Source organism: Buteo buteo, chromosome 5 (genome assembly GCF_964188355.1).
Source record: "Buteo buteo chromosome 5, bButBut1.hap1.1, whole genome shotgun sequence".
In the NCBI taxonomy this organism is placed as follows: Eukaryota; Metazoa; Chordata; class Aves; order Accipitriformes; family Accipitridae; genus Buteo; species Buteo buteo.
This window is the reverse complement of record NC_134175.1, coordinates 54415333-54440558: the sequence shown is the minus strand read 5'-3', so window position 1 is coordinate 54440558 and position 25226 is coordinate 54415333. Positions and strand designations below refer to the sequence as shown.

General features: G+C 38.2%; 1 protein-coding gene across 8 annotated transcripts in view; it reads left to right on the top strand.

The window, feature by feature from the left end:
- Window positions 1-228: 228 nt before the first annotated feature.
- Window positions 229-25226, top strand: part of WDSUB1 (WD repeat, sterile alpha motif and U-box domain containing 1) — a 33270-nt gene continuing 8272 nt past the window's right edge. The window contains exons 1-10 of one of the 8 annotated variants that reach the window (XM_075029140.1): window positions 389-525; window positions 813-933; window positions 5112-5533; window positions 8721-8905; window positions 13220-13312; window positions 14121-14214; window positions 16422-16455; window positions 18066-18106; window positions 18212-18318; window positions 19202-19381. In XM_075029140.1, the coding sequence (XP_074885241.1) occupies window positions 5136-5533; window positions 8721-8905; window positions 13220-13312; window positions 14121-14214; window positions 16422-16455; window positions 18066-18106; window positions 18212-18318; window positions 19202-19381 (1132 nt within the window). In that variant the 5' untranslated portion in view covers window positions 389-525; window positions 813-933; window positions 5112-5135. Of the gene's footprint in view, window positions 526-812; window positions 964-2747; window positions 2878-5111; window positions 5534-8720; window positions 8906-10796; window positions 10897-13219; window positions 13313-14120; window positions 14215-16421; window positions 16456-18065; window positions 18107-18211; window positions 18319-19201; window positions 19382-25226 lie in introns of those variants that run through there. The other 7 variants (XM_075029141.1, XM_075029145.1, XM_075029146.1 and 4 more) reach the window with 7 other exon arrangements.

The window sequence follows — 25226 nt, the reverse complement described above, 5'->3', positions numbered from 1 at the left end:
CTCCCCCTTCGGCCTTCGCGCCGTGGTGCAGCCCAGAGCAGGGGAAGCCACCTCGGACTGCGCCACGCTGAGCGGGCGGGGGCGAGATTTGCGCGTGCGCAGCGACGCCGGCCTGGGAGGTGGGGGTGGGGGGCGCGCGGGAGGAGAGCGCCGCGGCGGGAGGGGCGGGCGAAGGGCTCCGCGAGCGCCGCGCGCGGTGGCGTCTGTCCTTTGGGGGGAGGGGCGGGGCGGGGCTTAAAGGAGGGTTCGCAGTGCCCCGCTGGGGCGAGGGCAGGCGGCGGGCGCCGGGTCGGTCGTGCCGCCCCGCGCCCCGCCGCGCCCGAGAGCGGCGGTTCGAGAGGCCGCGAGCCGCTGCCCCTGCGGCCGGCAGCGCCGCGCCGCTCCGCTCCCCTCCGCTCCCCTCCCCTCAGCGGGTGGCGGGCGGGCGTGACCTCTCGCTGCCGTTGCGGAAGGGCTGTGGTGGCGTTCCGCGCCGCTGCGGGCCCTGCCCGAGTGTTTGCCCCAAAGGCGCCATTAGAGTTGGAGGTGAGATACCGGCCGTCCTCTGGAGCCGTTTCCAGACTGCGTCTCCGGTGCAGCCACGTCAGATGGTGGTAGACTGTAGGCGATGATAACAGGAAGGGGGTTGGCGGTAATGCCTAGAATTGCTTTTTCTGTGAGGGGCTGCTGGTGGCTTATGGGTTAGGAGAAAATTGTAATTGCTAGAGAAGGTAATGCTGTAGTGCTAAACGCCCCTCTGGTGACAAATGCTCCGGATTCTCGTTGCTCCCTCAGCCTGTTAAACTATTGATACCGAATCTTCTCATTCCTAGGTTTGCTTTTCTGCACTGAGCTCCCGAAAATCTCCTAACAATGAGATTAAGGCCTTGTTCAGTCTCATCTTTCCAGATGCCAAGCTTTGTGTGACTCTTCGGTTTCTCGTAGTTGAAGGAAGTATGTTGATGTTCTTTCTACAGATAACAGGTGTTGTTGACACTACTCAATCTGTTTAGTGACTTTAGAGAGAATAGTAATAAAACTGGGAGAATCCTGAAGCTAAAATAGATCAGATCTTTAACTACACTGGCATACCATGCCCTGCCTGAAGGGAAAAGGTATTTTGCCCTTATATATGCCTTGTGTCTCTATGTATATATAGATACAAGTGTATGTATGCATACATTTATACATATTTATATGTCCACATATATATATGAACATATGTATGTATATATATTTATATGTAAAAACTAATGTGTCTGTATGTGTATATATGTAAACACACCTGTTTGCGGTTGCCTCATAGCTCTGAAATTATTGTTCAGCATGAAGCACTTAAATAATAGTCTGCTCTTTTAGATAAGTTAATATAAGTAGCATTACCGCTTCTGTTCAGCATAAACAACTTTTAAGGGTTTTAGGCACTTTCTTTTGGCTCTATGCTTCCTTGTTCTCAGGAAGCTTGGCTGTAATCTGCAGCATGGGGAGGAACTGGTTGGAATGTACCTTTTAGGGGCTTTCCTGGACATCAGGAGTGTAAATTGCTTGTCTGATGCTGAGATCTAAACTGGTCCCAGTAGTCTTAAGTACTAGGAAAATGTGAATAGAGTTAATCTTTTCTTTTGTTGTTTTGTGTAGCAGCAAATACAATTTCTGGAGAGGTTCATATTCTGATTATCTCCTTAATAGTCACATTTGACTAAATGTGTTACTCAGTATGTGATGTTTGACTTGTATGAAAATCAGGTCAATTCTCTGACTGGCAACACAAGCCTGTTGTTGGTATGACCCCGATGTTTTGCCATCACTAGTGTTGCTGCCTAACTCTGAAAGGTAGAAGAAATTTGAATTTGAATAAGCTGTTCAGGCCTGGAAAGGAAAATTTATCTTGGACTCTGGTCATCAAATCTTAGTGCTCGTCTGTGTTAGACCTGCAGATATGAATTTATTATTTAATCTGTTTTTATTCTAAAGAATATATACAATTGTCTACTCAATTGTACTATAGCAAGTGCTCTAAATGCTGTTTTTTTAAAAGGGGTGTATCAGCTGTTGGATCTGCAAACTGCAAGGTATAATTCATTGGAACATATTTCAGCAAGCTCCAGATTAGAATAATTTCCAGGAATCTTTTTGATACTGCTTCCTGTTTAAGTTTTTTGGGGGTCAGTGATGACATGCAAACATAGTTTTTTGGAGTTGTAAGAAGAGAAAGAATGCTAAATACACGTGGTTGTAGTTGTTGAAAGTGTTTATGTAAAAGTGTAAGATTATTTTTTGTATGCTCTTGGTATAGCTGAAGCATTGCTCTTGGGTCTATACTGTACTAATTGTATTCTGTTAGAGCAAAGGATAGTTGAGGACGAGTCTCACGATAATGAATTAAGAAGGCCAATAAAGAGTGAACAGTATCTTTGACTGTTTGCTTCTGTAGGACTCTCCTAATGTTTACATTTTACTGTAAAACATTCTGAACAGGCAACCCTTGATTCTGTGCTCAGTTATTCTATTTTTATTATCTCCACTTGCTTCTTTTTAGGTGAATTTGTACATTTGTTAGTACAAGACTTACATTTTTTCTGTGTTACATTCCAAACGATGGGGCCTCATCCTGGTTGCATCCTCTGTGCACTGTAGTACGCAAATGTTAAAGAATACAGAAGATAAAAATGACAGAGCTTCTTGGCAGTACAAGGAAAGCACTGTGCTCGCACCGAACTGAAGTTTTCTCTGCCTGTCAGTTGATGTTTCTGTCATAATGTTTTTAGTCTTTGTAGGTCTTCTGCAATATGGAGTACTCCAAAGCCTGCCATTTTGCATTGGTTGCTGTATAAGCAGAGACACAGCATTGCTGAGATGGGATGTAAATGTTCTTTTTGATATTTGGAGATTGCAGGGGTAAGGAAATAAATCACCTTTTCCTTCCTCTGATGGGGGTCTCACACTTAGTCACCTAACCAGATCTCTCCAGGAAGAAAAAGTAGAACCTAGCCTGTGGTGATACAGATAACTTGATTTCACAAGAGTAGGGAAGATAATAGAAAGGAAGGTGCAGCAGCTCTTTCCCAGCAAATCAGTAGCTGTCACATCCCCAGACCATACCTGAGGTTAGCTTTTATTCTTTGCTCTTGCTTGCTTCCCATAGCCATTAGTTCAAAACAGCTGTTAGTCTTTGGAAACAAAGACTAAGCGGACCTTTCTGTGATTCATGTTTCAGACCTAGCATACTTTTGTGGCCTGCTCCCAGCTAGCAATTTAGCATTTCATTCCTGGGCTCAGGTTTATAGGTGTGATGAAACATGTTTCTGCTAAGTCCATATTTTCACCAAAAAGTTTGTTGATGTGGATGGCTTGGAAGTGGATACATGATACTTTCAGTTAAAGACAGGATGGTTTGAAAGCAAACACAAAGACACCTTGTAACTTTCATCCTAGATTGGTAGGTAAACTTACCAGGCTTTTTTAATTTAGATCGTATTTAATAAAAATTTATTGCTATAATAATCTAGTCATTGGTATACTACTAATATACTAAGGTAGTAGCCTTCTGCAGTGGAGTAACTGCATCAGTGGACAAGGGAGGATCTACTGATGTCATCTACCTGGACTTCTGTAAGGCCTTTAACGTGGTACCAGACAACATCCTTGTCTCTAAATTAGATGGATTTGATGGATAGACTGTTAGAAGGATAAGGAGTTGGCTGGCTGGCTGTGTCCAAAGAGTCGCAATCGGTAGCTCAATGTCCAGTAACGAGTGGTGTCCCTCAAGGGTCCGTACTTCGACCAATACTATTTACTGTCTTCACCAGCGACACAGGCAGTGGCATTGAGCACACCCTTGGCAAGTTCGCAGGTGACAGCAAGTTGAGTGGTGCAGTTGATTCGTTTGAGGGAAGGGATGCCATTCAGAGGGAGCTTGGCAGGCTTGAGGAGCGGGCCAACTCATGAAGTTCAAAAAGGCCGAGTGCAAGGTCCTGCACCTGGGTCAGGACAATCCCCCGTATCGGTACAGAATGGGGGATGAGTGGATTGAGACCAGCCCTGCGAAGGAGGACTTGGGAATACTGGTAGATGAAAAATGAGGTGTGAGCCGGCACTGTGTGCTTGCAGGCCAGAAATCCAGTCGTATCTTGGGTTGCATCAGAAGAAGTGTGGCCAGCAGGTTGAGGGAGGTGATTCTGCCCCTCTGCTCGGGTCTCATCAGACCCCACATGGAGCACTGTGTCCGGCTCCGGGGTCCTCAGTACAAGAAAGACATGGACCGGTTAGAGCAGGTCTAGAGGAGGGCCAAAAAAATGGTCACGGGGCTGGAACCCCTCTGCTATGAAGAAAGGCTGAGAGCATTGGGTTTGTTCAGCCTGGAGGAGACTCGACTTTGGGGAGACCTGAATGCAGCCTTTCAGTATATAAAGGGGGATCATAAGATAGAAAGAGAGAGACTTTTTACCAGGGCCTGCAGTGAGCAGACAAGGGGCAGTGGTTTTAAAATGAAAGAGGGTAGGTTTAGATTGGGTGTAAGGAAGACATTCTTTACTATGAGGCTGGTGAGACACTGCAGCAGAGAAGCTGTGGGTGCCCCACCCCTGGAAATGTTGTGGTGCTCTGAGCAACCTGGTCTAGTGGAAGGTGTCCCTGCCCATGGCAGGGGGGTTGGACTAGATGATCTCTAAAGGTCCCTTCCAACCCAAACCATTCTATGCTTCTATATTCCTGCTGCAACCCTAATTAATGCTTTGTCTTCTACAGTGTCCGTTTACTCCATTGTGTCTAGTGTAGATGCAAATAATAACAAATTTGAACAGTGAACTTAGCATAAAAGAAATAACTAGAATAACTTGTTTTGTCATTGCTCTAAGACCAAGTAGCTACTATGTAGTCTTGCATGTTATACTGCAAAATTGCAAGTTGACATTAAAAGTTTAGATACGTTAATTCTAACCAAGTCGTAAACCCCTCATTTCATTGCTGTGATTTATCTCTGATTTCAGTTGAAGATAAAACAATGCTTAGATGAAAAATCTGCCTCTGCAAATGAATTTATTATTTTTTTCCTAAAGAATGTGTCTTGTTAAGGTGGTATGTTTCATTTATGAAATAGGAGAGATAATACTAACTGTTAAATTTTTTTTCAGATATTTTTGTTGAAAGTAGATAAAATGGCGACATTAATTCACACTTTAGCAGATCATAGTGATGATGTCAACTACTGTGCCTTCTCATCATCGTGCTTGGCTACTTGTTCCTTGGACAAAACAATTCGTGTTTATTCTTTAAACAACTTTACTGAGCTTCCATACTCACCTTTAAAAGGTCATACATATGCTGTCCACTGCTGCTGCTTCTCTCCATCAGGACACGTTTTAGCTTCTTGTTCAACAGATGGCACTACCATGGTTTGGGACACTCGCAATGGTCGGATGCTGGCAGTGCTAGAGCAGCCCAGTGGCAGTCCTGTTAGAGTCTGCCGATTTTCTCCTGAGTCCACATATCTAGTGTCAGGGGCAGCGGATGGGAGTGTAGTTCTTTGGAACATGCAGTCACTGAAAGTGTACAGGTGAGTGCCAAATATTTTTTGACAGCCTTGTTTACGATGACAAGAATATAATTTAAGTAGTATGCTGTACTGTGTACAAGACTTGCAGACTTACACCACTGATTGATATCACGAAGAAACAGGAATAGGATTTAGAAAACCAAAAGATTATCAATAGGAGAGGGAGAAGTGCTGAGTCCCCCCCCTCCCTTTTTCTTTTCAAGTTAAACAATGCAAACTTGAGAAGCTTTAATTTTTACTGTTATCTTTCATCTAAATCCTGGGGTTTTTTAAGTTCATGGAAGCGTTTTCATTGATTTAACATGAAATCAGGATGCATTGCATACTGCATGCATCTGGTTTCTAAACAGTGGGTCAACAAAGTATGATACATAATATACAGTTAGTTAGTGGAGCCTGACTGTGCTGTGTGCCTTACACTGCATTATACGTAGTGGTATTTAATTACAAGGTTATTTGGAGTCCAGGAAAGTCTTAGAATCTTGATAGTAACCCAGCTATCAAAGAGTTTGTAAACTATTGACATAGCCTGAAACCATACAGTTTAAGACATAACGGTGACAGAAAGGACTGTTCAAATAAACTTTTGAAACAAAGCAGATGAGCATTTTTAGTGGTGTTGCACAGTGAAAGGCATGAACCTTAAAGTGATCTTCAAAGTCCTCCTCTACACATCTATATTTCAGTAAAGTCTTCAGGCCAGTTGTAATCTATACTTAGGCAAGACATTATCTAGGTTTTAGAGCAGTAATTACACAACATCTCTCTAAAGTTAGGAATGAAGTAAGAATTTGAGAGAATTGATGAGATGTTTCACTCGGGATGAGGGAGCTGCCATTTTTGAAAGCCAAACTTGTTTGGTTTTGGCAATCCCCTGTCAAGCATGTTACTGCTTTTGTGGCCTCTCTACCTTTGCCTTCCACAGCAGTGATTTAGATTGGAACTGTAAAATTTTTCAAAATGATTGATTTTAGTTATCTGAAATTGTGTCCATAAACAGAATTCTAATAGATTTTTGCCACCTTGTTGTTTGTAATGCATACAGAAACACTGAAATGGTTGTTTTGTTTTCTGAGAATAAAGAGGTATTGTTATGTATTTTTTCTTAGTTTTCTCTTTAAGAAAAATGAGGAATTAGTATTCTGAAGTCTAAGGGTTTATCTATTTTGAGGTATTACTAGTGAGGAGGTTCTTTTTTTTATTTCGGAATACTTGTTACTGATGGGGGAAAACCCAGAAATACTAAAAAGTCATTCCTTAAAAGTATATGCTATTAATATATGCAGTGATACATATTTTAGACCTACATCCTTAATTTCTTCTTAGTTGAATGGTGGATGTATAATATGTAGAGACTATATTGTTGTTTTAAGCAGAAATTATTCTACTTCGGTGTCTCCATTGTCAAGAAACAAGAAAGAACTTGAACAGTCCCATCCCCTTCACTTCACTTTTAAGGTTCATTTCAAAGTGTTAACACACCAACAGTAGTCAGCGTAACTTTAACTGTATATACTTTGGGATGTATGTGTATGTATATTTTCAGCTGATTAATTTTTTTTATTATTATTGTCATTTGTAATTGTAGATAGAAAAATGCACCTATTTCATTTTCTTAAAGCTGAGATCAGTATTACTTAGAAATGATCAAGGTACTTAAAATTATGTCAGAGGATTTTAGTTAACTCTCTAATGTCAGTCTGTGGTCTGCTGTTTCATTTGCAAGTTGATTGTGTGGATGCTAAAAAAGAGAACACCTTTTACCACACTGTTATGTCATTTGACTAAATATGTGGATGGTAATTAAAACAAAGGTATCCAGTTACTACTTATCAGCTCAACTGTTGTAACTGACTGCCCGTTCAAATTGTGAAGTAAGATGGCTATTTAGAACATCTCTATGATGGATACAAACAACATGAAAGCAAGTTAATTTATGTGTATTTCTTCGTGTTCTGTATTTCCTGTTCAGTAGTTATGATACTGATATCTGGCCTGAAAGTCTTCAATGCATTCTCTGAACATGTATAGTACTATTTATTTTACTGTTACATTTTCAGAGCAGAATCTGCAGCTTTTTGTGTGAAAGAAGGAAAGTTTTAAACGCTGCACTAAGGAAAAAGAATTGTACATATAAAAATGGGAAGCACTGTAGTGTATTTGATAGTATTCTTAATGATAGAATTAAGGGAGTCGGTGATTTTTTGAAGGTCTGGGTCTGATTGGAGAGACTTACAGGAAAGTTTATTGACTTCTCTTCTGTGTTTGACACCTCTGGCGGTAAATAAAATTTCTATCAGCAAAAGAGAATGAGCAGCTGTTCTACAAAATACAATGACAGTAAATAAAACTGACGTTTCTTGCTGTATGACTGTTGCTTATGGCTGTGATTTTTCTCCTGCACTTAGGGATTCAACTATGCATGCTGGGCCGCATCTTGTGTCCATTAAATGGAGTGAGACACTTTCAGTTGACTTTAGGTTACTATCAGATACCCTAAAGGATGTTAGGTTGACCCCACTTCCTTCCCAAGGATTGACCATTCTTCCATATCTGCTAGGAATTTTCTTCTAAGATCAGTTTTATAAAGTGCTTTGGCTGACTTAGTTAAAATACAAAAGTCATTTTTTTCACATTGCTTTCTCTTGTGTATGAGTAGTCCAAAATTAACCCTATATCTTAAACCACAAAGTAATCTACTCAGCTACAGCTTATCACATATTAGTAGGTGTTCTGTTTTGTCTTTAAAAACAGAACAGAACAAATTGTGGGAGTCTCTTTTTGCCGGTTTGTATACACGTAAACCTGAGTTATGATAGTTGTGTATTTATCTTTGACTTTTAAAATCTATTCTGCCATAGAATTTTAACAGTGCATTATGCCTTTCAAATGGTAAGTCCATGCAGGTTGTCTTTAGTTTGAAAATTATTTTATCACTCAGTTAAAATTATTACCTTGGGGAGCCATCTCACATTTTTCCTCCTGCGGTCAAAGATCAGGTCCTGGTTCCTGCAGCCATGCTTATTTTGCATCTCTATCCGCAGTTGGTGTGAGTTTCTCTCCCTTCTGTTACCAAGTTTCAAAGTGCAAAACTCAGAACGCTTTGGCTTATTGTATCAGATTGCATTTGAGAGATCACTTCTTCAGAATATTACTTATTCTAAATTGAAATCCTTTTGCTTTTCAGATCTGGGAATGTTAAAGATGGTTCTTTGGTGGCCTGTGCATTTTCTCCTAATGGAAATTTCTTTGTCACTGGATCATCGTGTGGTGATTTAACCTTTTGGGATGATAAAATGAGATGCCTGTATAATGAAAAAGCACATGATCTTGGCGTTACCTGCTGTGATATTTCTTTGCAGCCAATTTCTGGTTAGTTACTTGACTTGTCAGGGGAGGAACATGGAAAAAGAGTTGCTTTATTTCTCTCTAGCTCTTGTTTTCATATTCTTTTTGTCATCACTGCTCAAGATAACAAATGACATTGGGAAGAGCTGATGTTTTAGAATATTCTGAATATTCTTAAGTAAAAGTTGTGGTCAGGTTGATGACAAGGAATATAGTAGGTCAACAAACAAGGTGATAAGCATGCTTATGATAGCTTTCAGTAGTTTATTATCCTGTCAGGATTTTGGAAAATGTTTGGGCAGTGTCTGTAAGTGAAGCCTATCTCCCGGGGCTAACAAGGGTGTTAGAAGATGCAGTGCTTGTTTACCATTCCCACTTTACTCTTTCACACTTTGCTTCCCCAAGGAGCAGGACCAGATTAAAGCAATGCAGAGAACTGTACTCCTAATAAACTGAATGCTTGAGCTGTGGGATGTGAATAGATAGATTGTTTTCCTGCACCTGACTTTCTCAGTTGGAGAAATTCGGGGGAGCAATGAGCCCAGAATTTCATGTGTCCCACTAAGATGTGGTACTGTTCAAATGTTTTACAGCTGTTTTAGCTGACCTCACTGTGTAAGTTGCAGTTCAGTTTTGTCATTATGTGCTTCTTCATGGTTGTGATGGGCAAGAACTTAATTTTTTTTTCTTTTGAGAATGAAATCTGATATTCTTGTATGTATTTGGGTATTGAGATCAAAAACATAAGGCATGCATAGTGTAGGTCCTTCTCAAGGCTGCACTGCATGTTATGTTCAGCTTTCATTTATTTCACATTTGTAAGGCTTTCTGTGGAACTAAAATAATTAGAACGTAGGTTTTTCTATATGCAAAACCACGTATACTGAAAATTGCATATTTAAACTTCTAGCTATCTTAGGGAAAGCTTTGCATTTGTGTGTACAGGCTTTTAAAATTATTGTTGTATTTTAACCCCGGTGAGCAGCTCAGCCCCCTGCAGCTGCTCACTCACTCCCCTCTCAGTGGGATGGGGAGAGAACTGAAGGGTAAAAGTGCAAAAACTCATGGTTTCAGATAAAGACAGTTTAATAGAGAAAGCAAAAGCTGCATGTGCAAGCAAAGCAAAAGAAGGCATTCATTCACTGCTTCCCATCGGGAAGCAGGTGTTCAGCCATTTCCAAGAAAGCAGGGATTCGTCACACGTAACAGTGGCTTGGGAAGGCAAATGCTGTAAGTTCAAATGTCCTCTCTTCTTCCCTCAGCTTTTATTGCTGAGCGGGATGCCATGTGGTACGGGATAACCCTTTGGTCAGTTGGGGGTCAGCTCTCACGGCTGTCCCCGTCCCGGCCCCCCCCCACCTCCTTGTGCATCCCCAGCCTGCTGGCTGGCAGCGCAAGGTGAGGAGCAGAACAGCCCTTGGCGCTGTGCAAGCACCGCTCAGCTTCTGACACATCTAATACATCCCTCTGCTACCAACGCTGCTTTGGTCACAAATACAAAGTACAGCACCATAGGAGCTACTATCCCAGCCCAAACCAGTACAATTATGTCACGACACAGACTTTTTGTATAACTTTGTGGGAATACTGAAGAGTTGCATGTCTTAAGCTTACATAGCTTGTATAGTAGGAAGAAACTTCTGCACAAACAAGAAGTTCTATTTGAAATATCTTGGTAGAAGTTAATTGCAGTACAGGGAAGTGCCATAGCCGAACAACCAAATATTGGACATTCTGAATAGAAGAGTCTGAAAAGCTGGAAGGTTAATTTGTATAAATTTTTGTCAGGTGAAAGTGTTCAATAAATAGTTAGAAAATCACATAGTCATCTGCTTTTTATGGAGGTTGGGAAATTGGGCAGGAGCATCATCAGATTTCAGAAGTAATGCTGTAACTTGTCTTAACAACCTTGTAGGAATACTTCTGTGCTTTCCGGATCTACTATGGAGACAAAGTGGTCTCTGTAAAGATATGGAGGCTTCTGTCTTCAGAGTACATGAGCTGCTCTTTCAAAGGTACCAAAAATTATAACTTAGCGGCCACTTACATCTTTTAGTGCTAAACACAGCAATAAGTTCTCCTGTCTGGGTACCACCTTGTTTAAGGTGGTACAGAGCAGGAAGAAAGCAGAAGAAGCAGGGAAAAAAGCAGGACAGAAGCAGGAGAAAGCTGAGGAAGTAGGATGTGAGCATATACTGCAGTCCAGAGAATTAGTGAGTGACAATATCAAATCAATCAAATGTGTGTCCACTGAAAGGTATTGGGACAGCACTGAATTAATCTGTCACAACAGAAAGGGGATTAATCTTTAAATAACACCAACGGATCTTTCTTGGTGAAAATAATACACAAAAAACTCCATCATGAACTAAGAGTTGCATCTGAGGGCAAAGGAACACGTTGAAGCTGAAACAGATCAGAGTGTAATTTCCACTACACTATTTCCTGTTGAGATTATACTTTTGGTTTAAAAAAAGTATGTTACCAACCCTTCAGCCTTCTGCCAAGATAGAGAGAAATAGGCAAGAAAGCAAGTATTTCCTACACCGTGGATTTTTTTAGCTGATTTATGGTCATTCTTAATTTTATTTAAGCCATATGTTATTGAAAGTCAACATTTTTCCTTTTTGTGTGTTGCTGTTTAATCACCAAGGATTGAAACTTCTGGGATTATTGGCAGGTTTAACACGTTACAAAATCCATAGAAGTAGTGCTTATCCAGTACAGTTACAGCTGGTTTTAGATTGAGACTCTTTACCTACTTAATTCAGAACAAAATTAGAACCAGAGTGTCTGATCGGTTCTTTGTGCTTTAGACTATTTGTAACAGGTGATTCTCCTATTTTTAAAGTGGATTCACAGTTGCGTAGAAGCTCGTCAGATCTAGAGCAGTTGTAATGCTGTGTGGGCTTTCCTGTCCGACTGCGAAGTTTCAGTGCTGCCTTCCTCCTGAATAAGTAAACTTCAGTGAAATTACGTAGCGATACTCATAAAAAATTGGTGTGTCTTGCTAAAATTTTCTAGTGAACCTCAGTGGAAGACAGTGTAGTCCTCCTCTGAGTTATCCCAAAGAGCTCTGCCTGTGCAACACTGTAATATCCCATTAACAAGTTGGTAACTTGTAAAATAACATCGAAGTCTGTGCATCATGACAGAATTCTTACCCAGTTTCCAAGTAACATGTTCCAAGTTACCAAGAAACATGTGTTTTTACAACATGATAGCTAATACATGCTACTCATCAGTCTGTAAGACCCAAGTCTTACACTGTAAAATCCTAGCAAAAGTGATGCACTTTGATGCTTTAATGTTTAACAAGTCCTAAGATTTGCCACAGTCGTAATAGCTCTGATTGTTCCTGTGAACAAACAGCTGTATGTATACAAGGGTTTTATTGTGATAACCATATGAAATTAAAATATACTTTATGTGGTGGAAAAATGGAGATAAAATCACTGGGATTATTTTGTAAGACACTTGACAGTAAATATTTTGACATCTCTGGTAACTACAGAGCTGGTAAGATGAGCTCTTAAAATATCTGTTGCAATTTTCTGATTTCCAGCCTTAATCCTGGTGATTCTTGTAGGAATTCTAAGACTTGGAACTGGCAGAGGTAATGCCACTGAAGGATTGTTATGGTGACTTGTGTCAGGCTGGTATGCCAGCTCAGTGGAGTAGAAGAGCAGAAATATTTTGTCACAGGACTTAAGAATAATAATAAAAAATTGATAATGGGCTGAAACAACACATTTAGAATGGAACATGATAATTCAGAAATGTTCCTGTCCACTGAATAGAGAGGGGAAAGCTATGAAACTGTTGCTTTTGTATTTCATCTTTAATGCAGTATTTCTTGAGTGGTTGGCTGGACTGCAGTCATGAAACATCACTTGGTTTATAAAAATGAAAAGTTGAGCATTTAAAATTATGAAAATAGCCTGTCAGATACTCTCAAATTTTGTACATGCATACGTGGTTAAGTTTGAGAACTACTGAACTGTAGAAAAAATGGATATAATCATATAATTTAGGTTGAAAGACTATATTGTTGCACTCGGTAGATAGAAGAATCAAACATTTACCATCATGAAAAAAAATACGAGCCCAGTTCTGGTCCTGATGTACTTGTTCAGGAAACAGTGTAACAGTGACACTTATTTCTTACTTCTACATGGTTTTACAACTTCTGCAATTATTTTTATTAACGCTTTTTAAAAGTAGTACTGAGATTAAGGAAATTTACCAAATTCCAGTGTAAGAATGCTGATGTAGTTTACTGATATGCTGTTATTTTCAGTGCTTCTGATTCCCATTAATATATTCGAATTTTATCAGATGGTGAACATGGATTCAGATACTTCCAGATGGCTTCTTGTGGTCAAGATAATCAGATCAAACTCTGGCTTATTTTGTTTGCAGATTTCTTAGGTGTGTATAGTGTGCTTTTTTCATATTCCAGTGTCTTAAGTCTTTAGTGACAATTGACATCTAACGTCAAATTTATACTGCTGTCATGGATTCACAGCCAAACTAACCACAAGTTTAAAGTTTTCTTTTAATTGTTTAGCAGGAGAGCAGCTAAGGCATGCAGCACTTTGTGACATTGGGCCCTGTAAATTTTCTTTAGTGATCTATTTATCAATAATTGTAAAAGTAAAGATTTAAAAAAAAAAAATTCCCCCAGTTCCGTCAAACTTAATGTTATGATAAACACTTGGTTTTATTTAGCATTTTTATCTTTTGGTAACCAGTAATGTTTCTACTGTGGCCTTTGAGCAGGTTGATAGGTTGAAACCTCTTAATCTGCCAGGCCAGGGAGAGGTTTCCTTTCATCTTTCAGTACATCTTAGCCCTTGAGCAAGAGCTGGAGAAATGAAAACAGTGTTGGCTCCTGCTAAAACTGCGATGTAGATGTGTGACTGCTATGTAGAGACTAGCCGGATGGCCAAGAACATCTTCAGTGGGTATTTTGTTTGCAATGTCTTTTAGATAGAAGTCTGTAATGATTACTACTGTGTGTACAGATACACATTTAATTATCTAAAACAGTTAGACATGCTAAGACTACAAAGTGAGGAAGTCAAATTAAGTTGTCTCCGTGATCTTTTATCCCCTTTTTTGTAGACAGTATGTCACAGAGTCAGGTCTTTGGTGCAGCTTTAAGCTTCTGAAAGCACCTTGTCTTATACCTTGTCAAATATGTCCATATGTAATAATTTACTTTTTGTATTTTTAGGTGTTGAATTGAAATATAAATGCACATTGAATGGACATTCTGCCCCAGTTCTGGCTTGTGCATTTTCTTATGATGGGCAGATGTTAGTTTCAGGGTAAGCAGTATCTTTTACTTGTTTAAATTTCACACAGATGGCTGTCCAGGTTCATGCTTCAGTATTGTAAAACAGAAAGTTCAAAAGAGTTGGAGATTTCAAAATATATTTCCAGTAATTAAGGAAAAGTTCTGTGACCTCCAAAACTATTGAAGTGTCTTTCCAATTGGTCTGTGTCTTGTGGGTGATTGAATTTGAAATTTCGCATGTTGCAAGCTCTCTTCTCTTGAGTATTGTAATGAGATTCATGATTTCCTGGTTTTGGGGCATTTATGAGGCCTTTCATGTGGATACTCTAGGATCTGTTAAAAATACAAATCTACATTGCAGTCTTATTTTGGGACACCATTTAGGATTTCCTTCTCACTCACTTACTGGCTTTCGGGAGCTTTTTAGAAAGTTAAGTATCTTGAGATTTTTGTCTTTGATAGATTTGGTTGAAATTAAAACTTCCCTTACTGATCCACACCCAGAGTATGGCAACATAAGCCTTTTTTCAATAAAAAGTGCATGACTGAGATAACTGTAGACCTGTGTTGTTGATGTCAGCCCTATACAGAATAATGGTTAAGACCCCAAAATTAATCAGGCACCATCAGTTAAAGACTAGTATTATTAGTCTTTGTTAGAGGGTGGTAAGGGAGTTGGCAGTATCCTTGCAAGATCACTCTGTTATGTTTGAAAGACCCAGGGGAGTGATGGGAAGATTCCTGATAACTGAAAGGATGCAAATGTCACACTTAACCTCCAAGCAGGCCAAGGTGGAGGATCCAGGGAAGTACAGGCCAGTCAGCCTAACTCCACTCTCTGGAAAGGTTATGGAGCAAATGCTTCCCGTGGGATTGGCAGCCGTTTCCAAGCACACCATGTTTGGGGAAAGCAGCAGGAATTGAACAAGGGCAAAGCGAGCCTGACCAACCTGACTGCCTTCTGTGATGAGAAGGTTGGCTGTGTAAACACGGGGAGAGCAGTGTCATTTTACACCTCAGCTTTAGCAAGGCTTTTGCTGTGGTCTCCCAATGTAGTCTTATAGCCAAACTGGGGAGATACAGGCCAGAAAAGTGGATGTAGGTTGTGCGGAAAAATGATGGGACTGTCAGGCTCAAATGGTTGTTGGTGATCAGCAGCATGAAGATAAACTGGCAGCTGGGTTACTAGTGCATTTCCTCAGGGATTAAGCTATTGAAAGAAGAAATTATAAATGAGGGAGATGTAATCATTTATGGTTTTATGAATATTAATGACTGTATGCTTTCATTCTGCACTTCTCATGAAAAGTACTTAATCACTTCTAAACTGTTTAAGTGGCAACTTGAAATAACAAAACGATTCAACTCTAAATATTAGTTGTCTTTTTTTATGAACACTTTCTAAACTGAAACGGAAAAACTGATGTCTTGCAAAGGAAGAAGGAAAGTCTACAATAGCCAGCAAATAAACTTAAAACTATACAAACCCCAGGAGACAATAGCTTGCTCTGACAGTTTACTTTGTATTCTTTTTAAGGGAGTCTTTTTCAATATTTGAAGATCGTTGTGAATGTTTGTGATCTAGAGTTATTTTATTTTCCATTAGACATACAGATTATTGTTTCCACTTATATTGTTGTTAAGGGAAATGTCTATCCCATAAAGTCTTTCAGGAAACGCTGCTGTCATGGTAAATAACTATGCATTTTGTATTTCATGAAATAGTTTATGTATTGATTGCATTGCACCACTATATTTTATGTATTGCATTGCACTACTTCCTCTAGCCTGGTTTGCAGATGTAAAGGTTTCCAAGATAAATACAAGTGCTGGAAGTAGCTCATGGATAGCCAGAATCTGTGTCTCTGCTTTACAGATACTGCTTGCAGAGGCATAAAGTAGATGCGGTACAGACAGTAGGGAGCAGTGGGAGTGGGGGCCAGTTTGCATAAGCATTATGCAAATCCTCCACATCAGAAATTCTCATGGAAGTGCAGAGTTTTCATATTTAACTACTGTTTTTTATATCATGCTGGAGGTAGAGGTAATCAGTGTTGTTTTAAGGTGGGCGGGGGGGGGGCGGGCTAGTTAACTAAGCTTTTCATAAAGTGGTATTAAGAAATCTGTTTGCTCTTATTTTGTTTGTGAAAAAGGTTTTTTTTCTTCCTCTTCTTAATTAAAAATAGTTCCCTTTTTCCTCTCTGCATCATTTTAATGTCCATGTGTTTTTTTTAAAAGGTCTGTGGACAAGTGCGTCATAATATATGAAACTGTAAGTATAGCATAGTGCAAGATCATTCCTTGGATTGCTGTCTTTAAATATCAGCGCTGCTTCTGCAGTGTCTTATCAACGTAAAAAAATATTGAAGAATAGAAACTATATAAACCCAAAATACTGACTGTGCATTTGGGGGTGGGAGGGTGGGAAGGAGTTTGAAGAAAAATGTCTCTTGAGAATTGATCTCACTTTTTATTTACATTTCTTTGAGGGGTTTGTTATTTGATTTCTCTACAGTACAGTATTACTCAATGAATTCCATACTTGCATGTTATCTTCATATTGAAGTAGGATTTTTTATTATCCTAAATCTATCTTAGCTTCCAAAGCAAGTACTGTAGCTTTTGACATAAAATCGTGAATTGTGATCATAGAAATTCTTTAGTTAATTATATATTAAGTGCACATAAAATAGAAGCATAATAAAGCAAGAAAAGACTTATGTTAAATACAATGTCTTTTCTTTAAAAGACATTGTTTAAGCATTTTCTATAATACTGTTATTTCATCCTTCATGGTTCACCTGTAAGTGGTATTTACCTTTAGCCCTTTGTAGTATTAAAAATAATAGTAATTTTGCTGAAAAGGAAGGATGAACAAATTTTAAGCTTCTCCAGCTTTCTCTGCACATACTATTGTACTGATACAATTTTTCAATTACAGTTAAATTTTTTCATCAAAATCACTGAGTTGATACCTTCCCAATTTTTGGCCCAATTATTTTAGTAGTTTGAAGCTTAGACAGGTATGTAAGCAGTCCCTGAGATTTTTGGAACCCCAAAATTGAAAGATGCAGAAAACTGCAGTGTAAGTATTTCTTACTACTGTTTGTCAGCTTTTGTAGCCTTAGGTTTTTACCAAATGGGACAATGACTTTTATAGCTGTTGAGGAGAAGTGGGAACAATAAACCTTTGTGGGAGGAAGAGAGATTTTGACCTAAAATAGGGCACTTTCCTCATGATAGACAGCTCTAAGAACTGGAGTGCTGAAAGATAATTAGTGGTTCAGGATAACTTTGCTCTTCATCTTTCCAGTCTGTCTTTACCTGTCAAAGAAATAGTATCTTTCATAAGAAGGAAAATCTTTCAAATAGTAAGTTAAAAGTATGCAGAATTCAGGAATTTGTTTTTTAGTAGCATCTAGTGGCCAAATAGGAGAACCACAGGTGTGATTAATTATTGGCCCAACTGAAAGATTGTAGCATGAAGTCTCTTTGAATTTCAGTTACCTCTTCACTTCTGGTCTTTTCTAATCCTAGATTTGTAGAAGAAATGTTTTTATCCACGTAAGCAACCAGCCAATATGGTTGCAATTAATTCAGTTGGTATTTCTGGCATTGTTATGCTAAAAGTTCCACGCTGGCTGATTGTTGAAGGATAGCAGTGTTCCAGTGAGTTGAACAGGGGTCTTCAAGCACGACATTCAGGTTGCATTTCTGACTCTGCTGCTGATTGGCTTTGGCAAGGTTGTATAACTTCTGTGAAGGTTAACTTCTGTCATCTTCCAAGAAGCAATATTACTCCTTATTTTGAAAGAAAGTATACAAATGAATGGACATTCTTTTTATTCTTTAAGATTTAAAATCACAAATATTCTTTTACAGAGTACTGGCAATACCCTTCATACTTTGTCTCAGCATACCAGGTAAGAATTCAGTATGATTTTGTTCTACTGTTACTAAATAAAAGAAATTAAATCCTTTTATTGTGAATTTTCATGATTTCATACTTTTTTTTTTTTAATTTGTAGATATGTTACAACTTGTGCTTTTGCACCATATAGTCCCTTACTTGCCACAGGTTCAATGGATAAAACTGTGAACATATGGCAGTTTGACCTTAAGCAACCCTGTGCAGGTTAGTGTGTGAAGTATTTGTAATCTGTTCTTTAAATTTAAAGCACAAAATTATGGGACACCTTCTGAAGGTGCAAAAACCCCACTTTTTATTACATAGAGTTAATTTGTAACCTCAGGATTATGTGCACGTTATTTATCTTTTCTCTGAATTGATTGTATTAACGTCCTACAGAGGTATTATCTTTTTTAAAGAAAAGATATACTAGAAGTATTTTAATTTTATTAATCTACTATATCTTCTTTTCTGATATTTGCCATTTCTTACTTTCTGGACAGCATTTAAGAGGTGAATATTATTCCCAGAGCTCTGAAAGACTTTCTGGATTGGCGATGAGTTAAACAGAAAATATGCTAATTGCAAGCATAATTGTCAACAAGAAATACAGCTTACCAGTTGTTATAGGTGCAAAAACCAGGATAATTAATGTTACAAAATAGATCAGCATCTAAAGTATGTGGAACAAAGGTATATAGATCTTTGTTCAAAGCACAAGAGTAAGTCTGGAGTTTGGTCTGCTTTTATAAGGAGGTGTGAAACTTGGTTTTGGTGTCTGCTGATACTTTTCTGTCTTTTAGTTCAGTTCAGATTTGACAGAAGTGTAGGCATCCAAGAGACTAAATTCCTCTAAACTTTGAAAATTGAGAGGTAAAAGGCAAACCCAAATTATTGCCTCCCCCCCCCCCCCTCCCAAGTAATGTCTAATAAGCAGCTCTTTTATTAGATGTTGGGGAAGGTATAGTACTGAGAACACTTGAAAAACAGCATTCAGTACTGCCATTGTTCTTAGAACTGGGATTTTTTAATTGTTGGGGTTTTTTTGGTGGGGGAGGGTGTTGTTTGGGGTTTTTTTTTAACTGTCTTTTATGTTTCTTTTCTAAAGGAAATACTGTAGAAAATGAATCTAAGGTGACTGTTGAGGACTGGTCAGAGGATGATGTTTCAGCCTGGCTTTGTGCCCAAGACTTAGCAGACTTTGTTGAGCTTTTCAAAATGAATAACATTGATGGCAAGGAACTGCTGAATCTTACTAAAGAAAGTCTGACTAATGAATTAAAAATTGGTAAGAGTATAAAAATCCAAATAGTTTTTAATCTTTAGAGTAAATGTGTGAAATGTTGGAATGAAAATGAGTTAGTTCCATACATGGATGTTTTTGTCCCTGAAATGAATTTTTATTTCATTACCAGGGCTGATAAAAAACCCTAAAGTCACATTATCCACAATACTCTTTTTTTGTTTGTTTGTTTACTTATACCTAGAGACATTAAGTGCACTTCCACCAACAACGCCATGTTAAGTGGTCTTACCTGCTTTTGTTTCTGTTTTCCTTTTGATATCTTGTATCATTATGCTGTGGAAAAGGAATTTCAGCTTTTGTGCATACTTAATGATTCTGACTTTGGTAAATAGGGTACTCTATAGTTTTTCTATCAGTCTGCAAAAGTGCCATATTTATAATACTATGTGATCAATTACCTTGAATTTAGCAGTTAAATTCTTCAGTGCAGTGTTACCATAATTGAAAAACACAAGGTATGTTTTAGTTTTCACTTATTTTGGAGATGAAGCATTTGATGTTGACATTTAGTAAGGATCAAGCAAAGCTTGCCTGGCTCAGACACTTTATAATTCATCAGGTGTCCTAGTTAATGCATTGTCCTGTCACTTTATTGCAAAACTGTGATTACGTTTTGGAAGCAATCACAAGGAAGTGCTGTATTAGTAATGACTCTACAGCAGTAATTCTGAAATAAGAAATTTAAGGATGGTGAACTACACTGGAACTTTCTGAATATAAACTCTCTATTCATTTTGATGGCTAGATTTTGGTGTAGATTAGGTGCTGGTATGTTTGCCAAAGTGAGAGCAAGTATAGCAAAAGGCTGCAGGAGTTAAGAAACCTTTTAAAAGGTACAGGTTTATTTTTAGAAGTTCGTATTCTTCATTGTAGGAAGACTGCTCCCTTCCTTTTTTGTTTTATATGTGTGTGTGTGTGTGCGTGGTATTGGTTAGTATCAGATCGTATTATCTCTGTGCATCAGCTAGCTTTGTTGAATTCTAGAAGTCAACAGAGATGCTGGGAATCTGTTAGGCATTGCCATCCACGAAAGACATTTAGCTTCATCAGTTTCTGCACACATTTTCTTTAACATTAGAGTAGCCTAAAACTCTGTTGCAGCAATCACCAGCTGAGGCTAATCAAATAATGCTGACTAGAAAGTTATGTGAGAATTGAATGCAGTGTGACCAATGATGGGAACTGACCTGCTGAACATAGCATTCTCTATGGGGGGAAAAAAAAAAATAAACAAAAGCATGTGTTGCATAATAGATTTGTAATGACACTATCAAGAACAATTTCAAACTCAAATAAGAAAATAAAATCTTAAGTTCTAAGAGCCCATTGTAAGGCAGGCTGTAAGACGCAAAGGATGGATGTGGCTTTAGTACAGAGTACATGTAGAATACAGGCTGATTATGGGAAGCTGTTGCTTTCTGACTCATTTGCTATAAAAGGATGCAGTGAGGATTGATTGTACATATGAGCTGAAGTAGCTTCAACATGTTCTTTCCCATTATCAAGTAAAATACTCATTGCTCAGTCTCTGTTCTCAAGACTTTGGTCTTTTGCCATGCTTTTTCTTCAGTAGGTACTTTAACACCCATCATAAGATTATAGGATGAGGAGTCAGATTTTCACAGGTATCAGGCAGCTATAAGAAATTCTTACAAAAGCTCTAACCGAAATCACTTACTGTCTTTATAAACATAAGCTACTCCACAAATATGAACCAGCATATATGCAATGTGAAGCAATGAGTTCCACTTTAATGGTTATATGAAAGATGTTTTTAAAGCAAAATAATGAAATATACTACTCAAAGTCACCTAATAAAATTATTCAAATCGATCAGTTCTGAAGTGGTAAATGCTTGTGATTCTGCTTCTACATATCATTCTACAGCTATAGTTGGCACAGAATAGAAATTGTAGCCTGATATATTTGACTTGAAGAATTGTTCTCTATCTGCCATAGCTCAAGCTTTTACAAAATAGGAAAACACTGTCTAAAAGTTACATGTTTTTCAGTGTTATTCCAGTTTAACTAAATTTTAGGAGTCTATCACTATACAAATACTTGAATGAGTACATCCTTTCTCTTTGATAACCTGTTTTCTTTGCTCTAAAAATGCAACATTTACCAGTTCCATAAGATCTTGCCAAAGAACTCTTGAGGTTTTTTTAGAGTCTTTGCAAAGGGAGGTTTTTTAGACCATTTTACTTGATGATTGATAGGATAGGAGCTTTTTCTTCTAGTATTTTTTATTAGCTGCTTATTTCTTGTTCAGTTAGTCTTTGCATCAGCTCTGATTTGCATTTAATAAAAAGGGTATCCACACGCCTTTGAAGGCATTTGATCTAAGAGAATGCGATCAGCAAGTGGTTCACATAACATTTCATTAGCTTCTTTGATTGTTTTTGACAGCTTTTTGAAAGAATGCTTCATTACCATGCAAATGGAACTAGCCTCTTTCTAACCTAATTGTCATATAATATAAATAACACTATATTAAACTCTGTAAGGTGTTGAGCAAAAGTAAAGTGACCATTATATACATCTGGCTGAAAAGCTTGTGTACATTCAACAAAGTTCAGGATTTCTCATTCTTAACAGACACAATGACACATTCATTGCAATTCTGTGATGCAGTTGAATCAGAAAAGAAGGAATACACATCCTCTTCCAATTCAGAATAGAAAGTGGGGGTACATTGTTCCATGCCTGCATCCTTTTTCTCCTATCAGGCTAACTGAATTTGTTAATGTAATGTGAATCTTGTCTTGCAGTTTGTTTGCAGAGGATGGGCAGGAGGTGAGACTAGGTCTAATTTTTGGAAAACCACATCTTCAATTTAGGGTTTAGTGCCATACAAAGTATTTTGTACTGTAATGTAGCGTTCGCTACATATTAAGGTGCCACGCTTAGATCACTGGTCGGCCCGGACCAGGGAAAGAGACAGATAACACACACAGTGTGAGCACCAACGTCCGCCTTTTATTGCGCAGTTAATTCCTTTTATACTAACAATGGTAGGTGGGATTACAGATACGTCATAAGGCTGCGACTAACCCTCTAACTTTCCGTGACATCGCGAGATCTTCCGAACGCCGAACCCTACACTGTAATACAACAAATTGTAAAGAAGTTGGAGGCATTCCAAATACTTTCCCTTCTTCTGCAGCACATTGAGAAGGCTTCTTTTCATGTGACTCTATTCTGATTTGGGTTAGGTATGTCAACAGAACAGATTGTCTTAAAGACAGTTCAGTCCTTTCCTCACTTACTGCAGGGTATTCTTAGATTATAAAGCAAGGATGAATATGCATAAACTGAATTCTGAAATATCTGATCAGCTTGACTTTGTCTTCTCTTCATTAGCAATGTGCTATCAAAGATGGGGTTTTTTTTGTCTTCCTCTTCTGGTTTTAAGGTTTCACTCTAGGTACGTACAAAAAGTATGAGTAAGTTCTTTCCTCTTTCACATCTTTATCAAGAAACTCTGGGTCTGAGAATGAGCCTGAAAACAATACTTTGGAGCAGAATTTGAATCACTTGTGATTCACCGTGCCCTACATGTATACTGACATAGGAGCAAACTTTGGGGGAATTTCTCAGTATAGCTTAAACAGAAAATTGCACGTGCTTTGCCTGTATCAACAAAATCTTATTTTGAGTGTTATTTATAACTAGTTTTCAAAAGATGATGTGTCATGGACAATTCTTAATTAAATCCCTGACTAGAGATTTAATCAGAAGGTAGTTAATTGAAGTGCAAACTGGATGCAATATTCTTTAATCTGTTTACATGAGAGGAATTTAGGAAAAATTGCCCATGTGATGAAGATTGTGGAAGATGCCCTCAAAATCCAGTTATAACTACAGAATTATTTGGTTCCTTTTTTCCCTTTCTTTCCTTTGGTTATATTCTTAATTTTTCTTGATCCCAAACTGATCTTGTACATTTTTACAAAATTGCCATGCAGCTCTTCCTAAGAATAAGCATGAACTTTTATTGTATTTTAATACTATGTTTCAATTCTTACATTGTCTTTATCTTTACATATGTCATTACTTAGTCCTTATTAAGGAAATGTAGGTTAATTTTTTTCTTTTGCATATATTTTTCTTACTCGGTGACATATTTTGTCTTTGCTGATTAAAATGACTAGCATATCAGTGTGACTGAGTTTTATCCCTTTGCACACATTGTTTGAGGCAGCTGATTAATTGTATGGTGAAGCTGCAAGCACTGGTGTGTTAAGGCCAGTCTGCTTGGCACTCTGCAGACGGAGTAGAGCAGCTGGTTGGAAGACTGTTGTATGAACTCTCTATTTTAGTACTGAAGACGGAAGATGAACTAGAGTAGGAACTAGTATTTACCACTACTATATGGGAAGAAAAAATTGTGACACACTCACAGGTTTTTGACATAAAACAATTTTTAAAAGGAGGCATGTTTTATGCTGCTGCAAGATGAAGATTACTGATATCTGGGATGCATTTCCAATCTTGACAGGTTAAAATTGTAGTGTGACAGTTTATAGAACTTTAAAATTACTTTTCTCATTGTTAGATTTCTTTTTTCCTCTTACACTCACAACTAAGTTGGAAAGAATGGCTGCTGTCTCAAACACAGATAAAGCTCTTTTTTCAGATTCACAGCTATTGTATATTCTCAGTAAATAGGTAATAATAAGTACTCAGATCAGTTTTAGGATACTTAAATAAACTTGTGGTCCTTCATGGGGGAATAAGCGTTAATTGGTATTTGTGATGCCTCACATGATCATGAATACATTGGAATAGGCTGCCCAGGGAAGTGGTTGAGTCACCATCCCTGGAGGTATTCGAAAAGTGAGTAGACAGGGTACTTCAGGACTGGTTTAGTGGGCATGGTTGATGACTGGACTCGATGATATTGAAGGTCTTTTCCACCCTAAATGATTCAATGATTCTATGAATAAGAGTTTATACCACAATATGTATGTTGTAAAGAGAAGAGTTTGCAAGTCCCACAAATCTCAGACTAGAGTATTCTTTCTTTAAAAAAACTACAACCAAAACAAATGCAATTTTCATAGACTTAGATAAAATACCAGCACTCAGGCTGCACAGGTCATTTTTATGCAAAAGAGATTGATTATGTTTAATTGAACTGAATTGAATGAATTGAATCTTTACTAAACCCAAAGATTCTTACTGCTCACAGTAACAGACCCTTCTTCCCCTAGCCATCTCCACAACTGGATTTTTATTTTTTTTAAGGGATTTTGTTTTCTGCCAAGAATCAGCTCTGTGACCTTCACTTGCAATAGTACATTGCTATATCTAATTTGAGAACATTTGTAATAATATATTCATATACCATCAAATCTAAAAATACCAGTTGTGAACACTAAGTGTATGTTAGACTGGAGCTGTACATCAGTATAAAAGATAATGATGACTAGGCTACTGGGCATTTTAATCATGTTTTTTGAAAACAATTTCTTCTGAAATGTCGTTCTTCCATCCCAACATGTAAGATGTTCAGTTTTGGTCAGAAGTTGCATGCATTTTTGCAGCATGAGTTTCCTTTTGGATACAGCTGTTTGGGGGCTTTTTTCCCCCTAAATCAAATATGCACTATGTTTGTTTACACGGAGTGAGTGCACGGTCCTTTCACAGCTTTCTGCTGGGCTGTCTTGTTTGATAGTGAAACCATAAATGTAAGTCATTTAATTTAGCATTTTAAATAGCATAATTGAAGCACTGATGTCTTATGCTGCTTTACAGGTAGTCATGCCACTATGGTATTTGGTTTTGTTTCTCATGAATGAGAAGTATAAATCGATTCTGCACA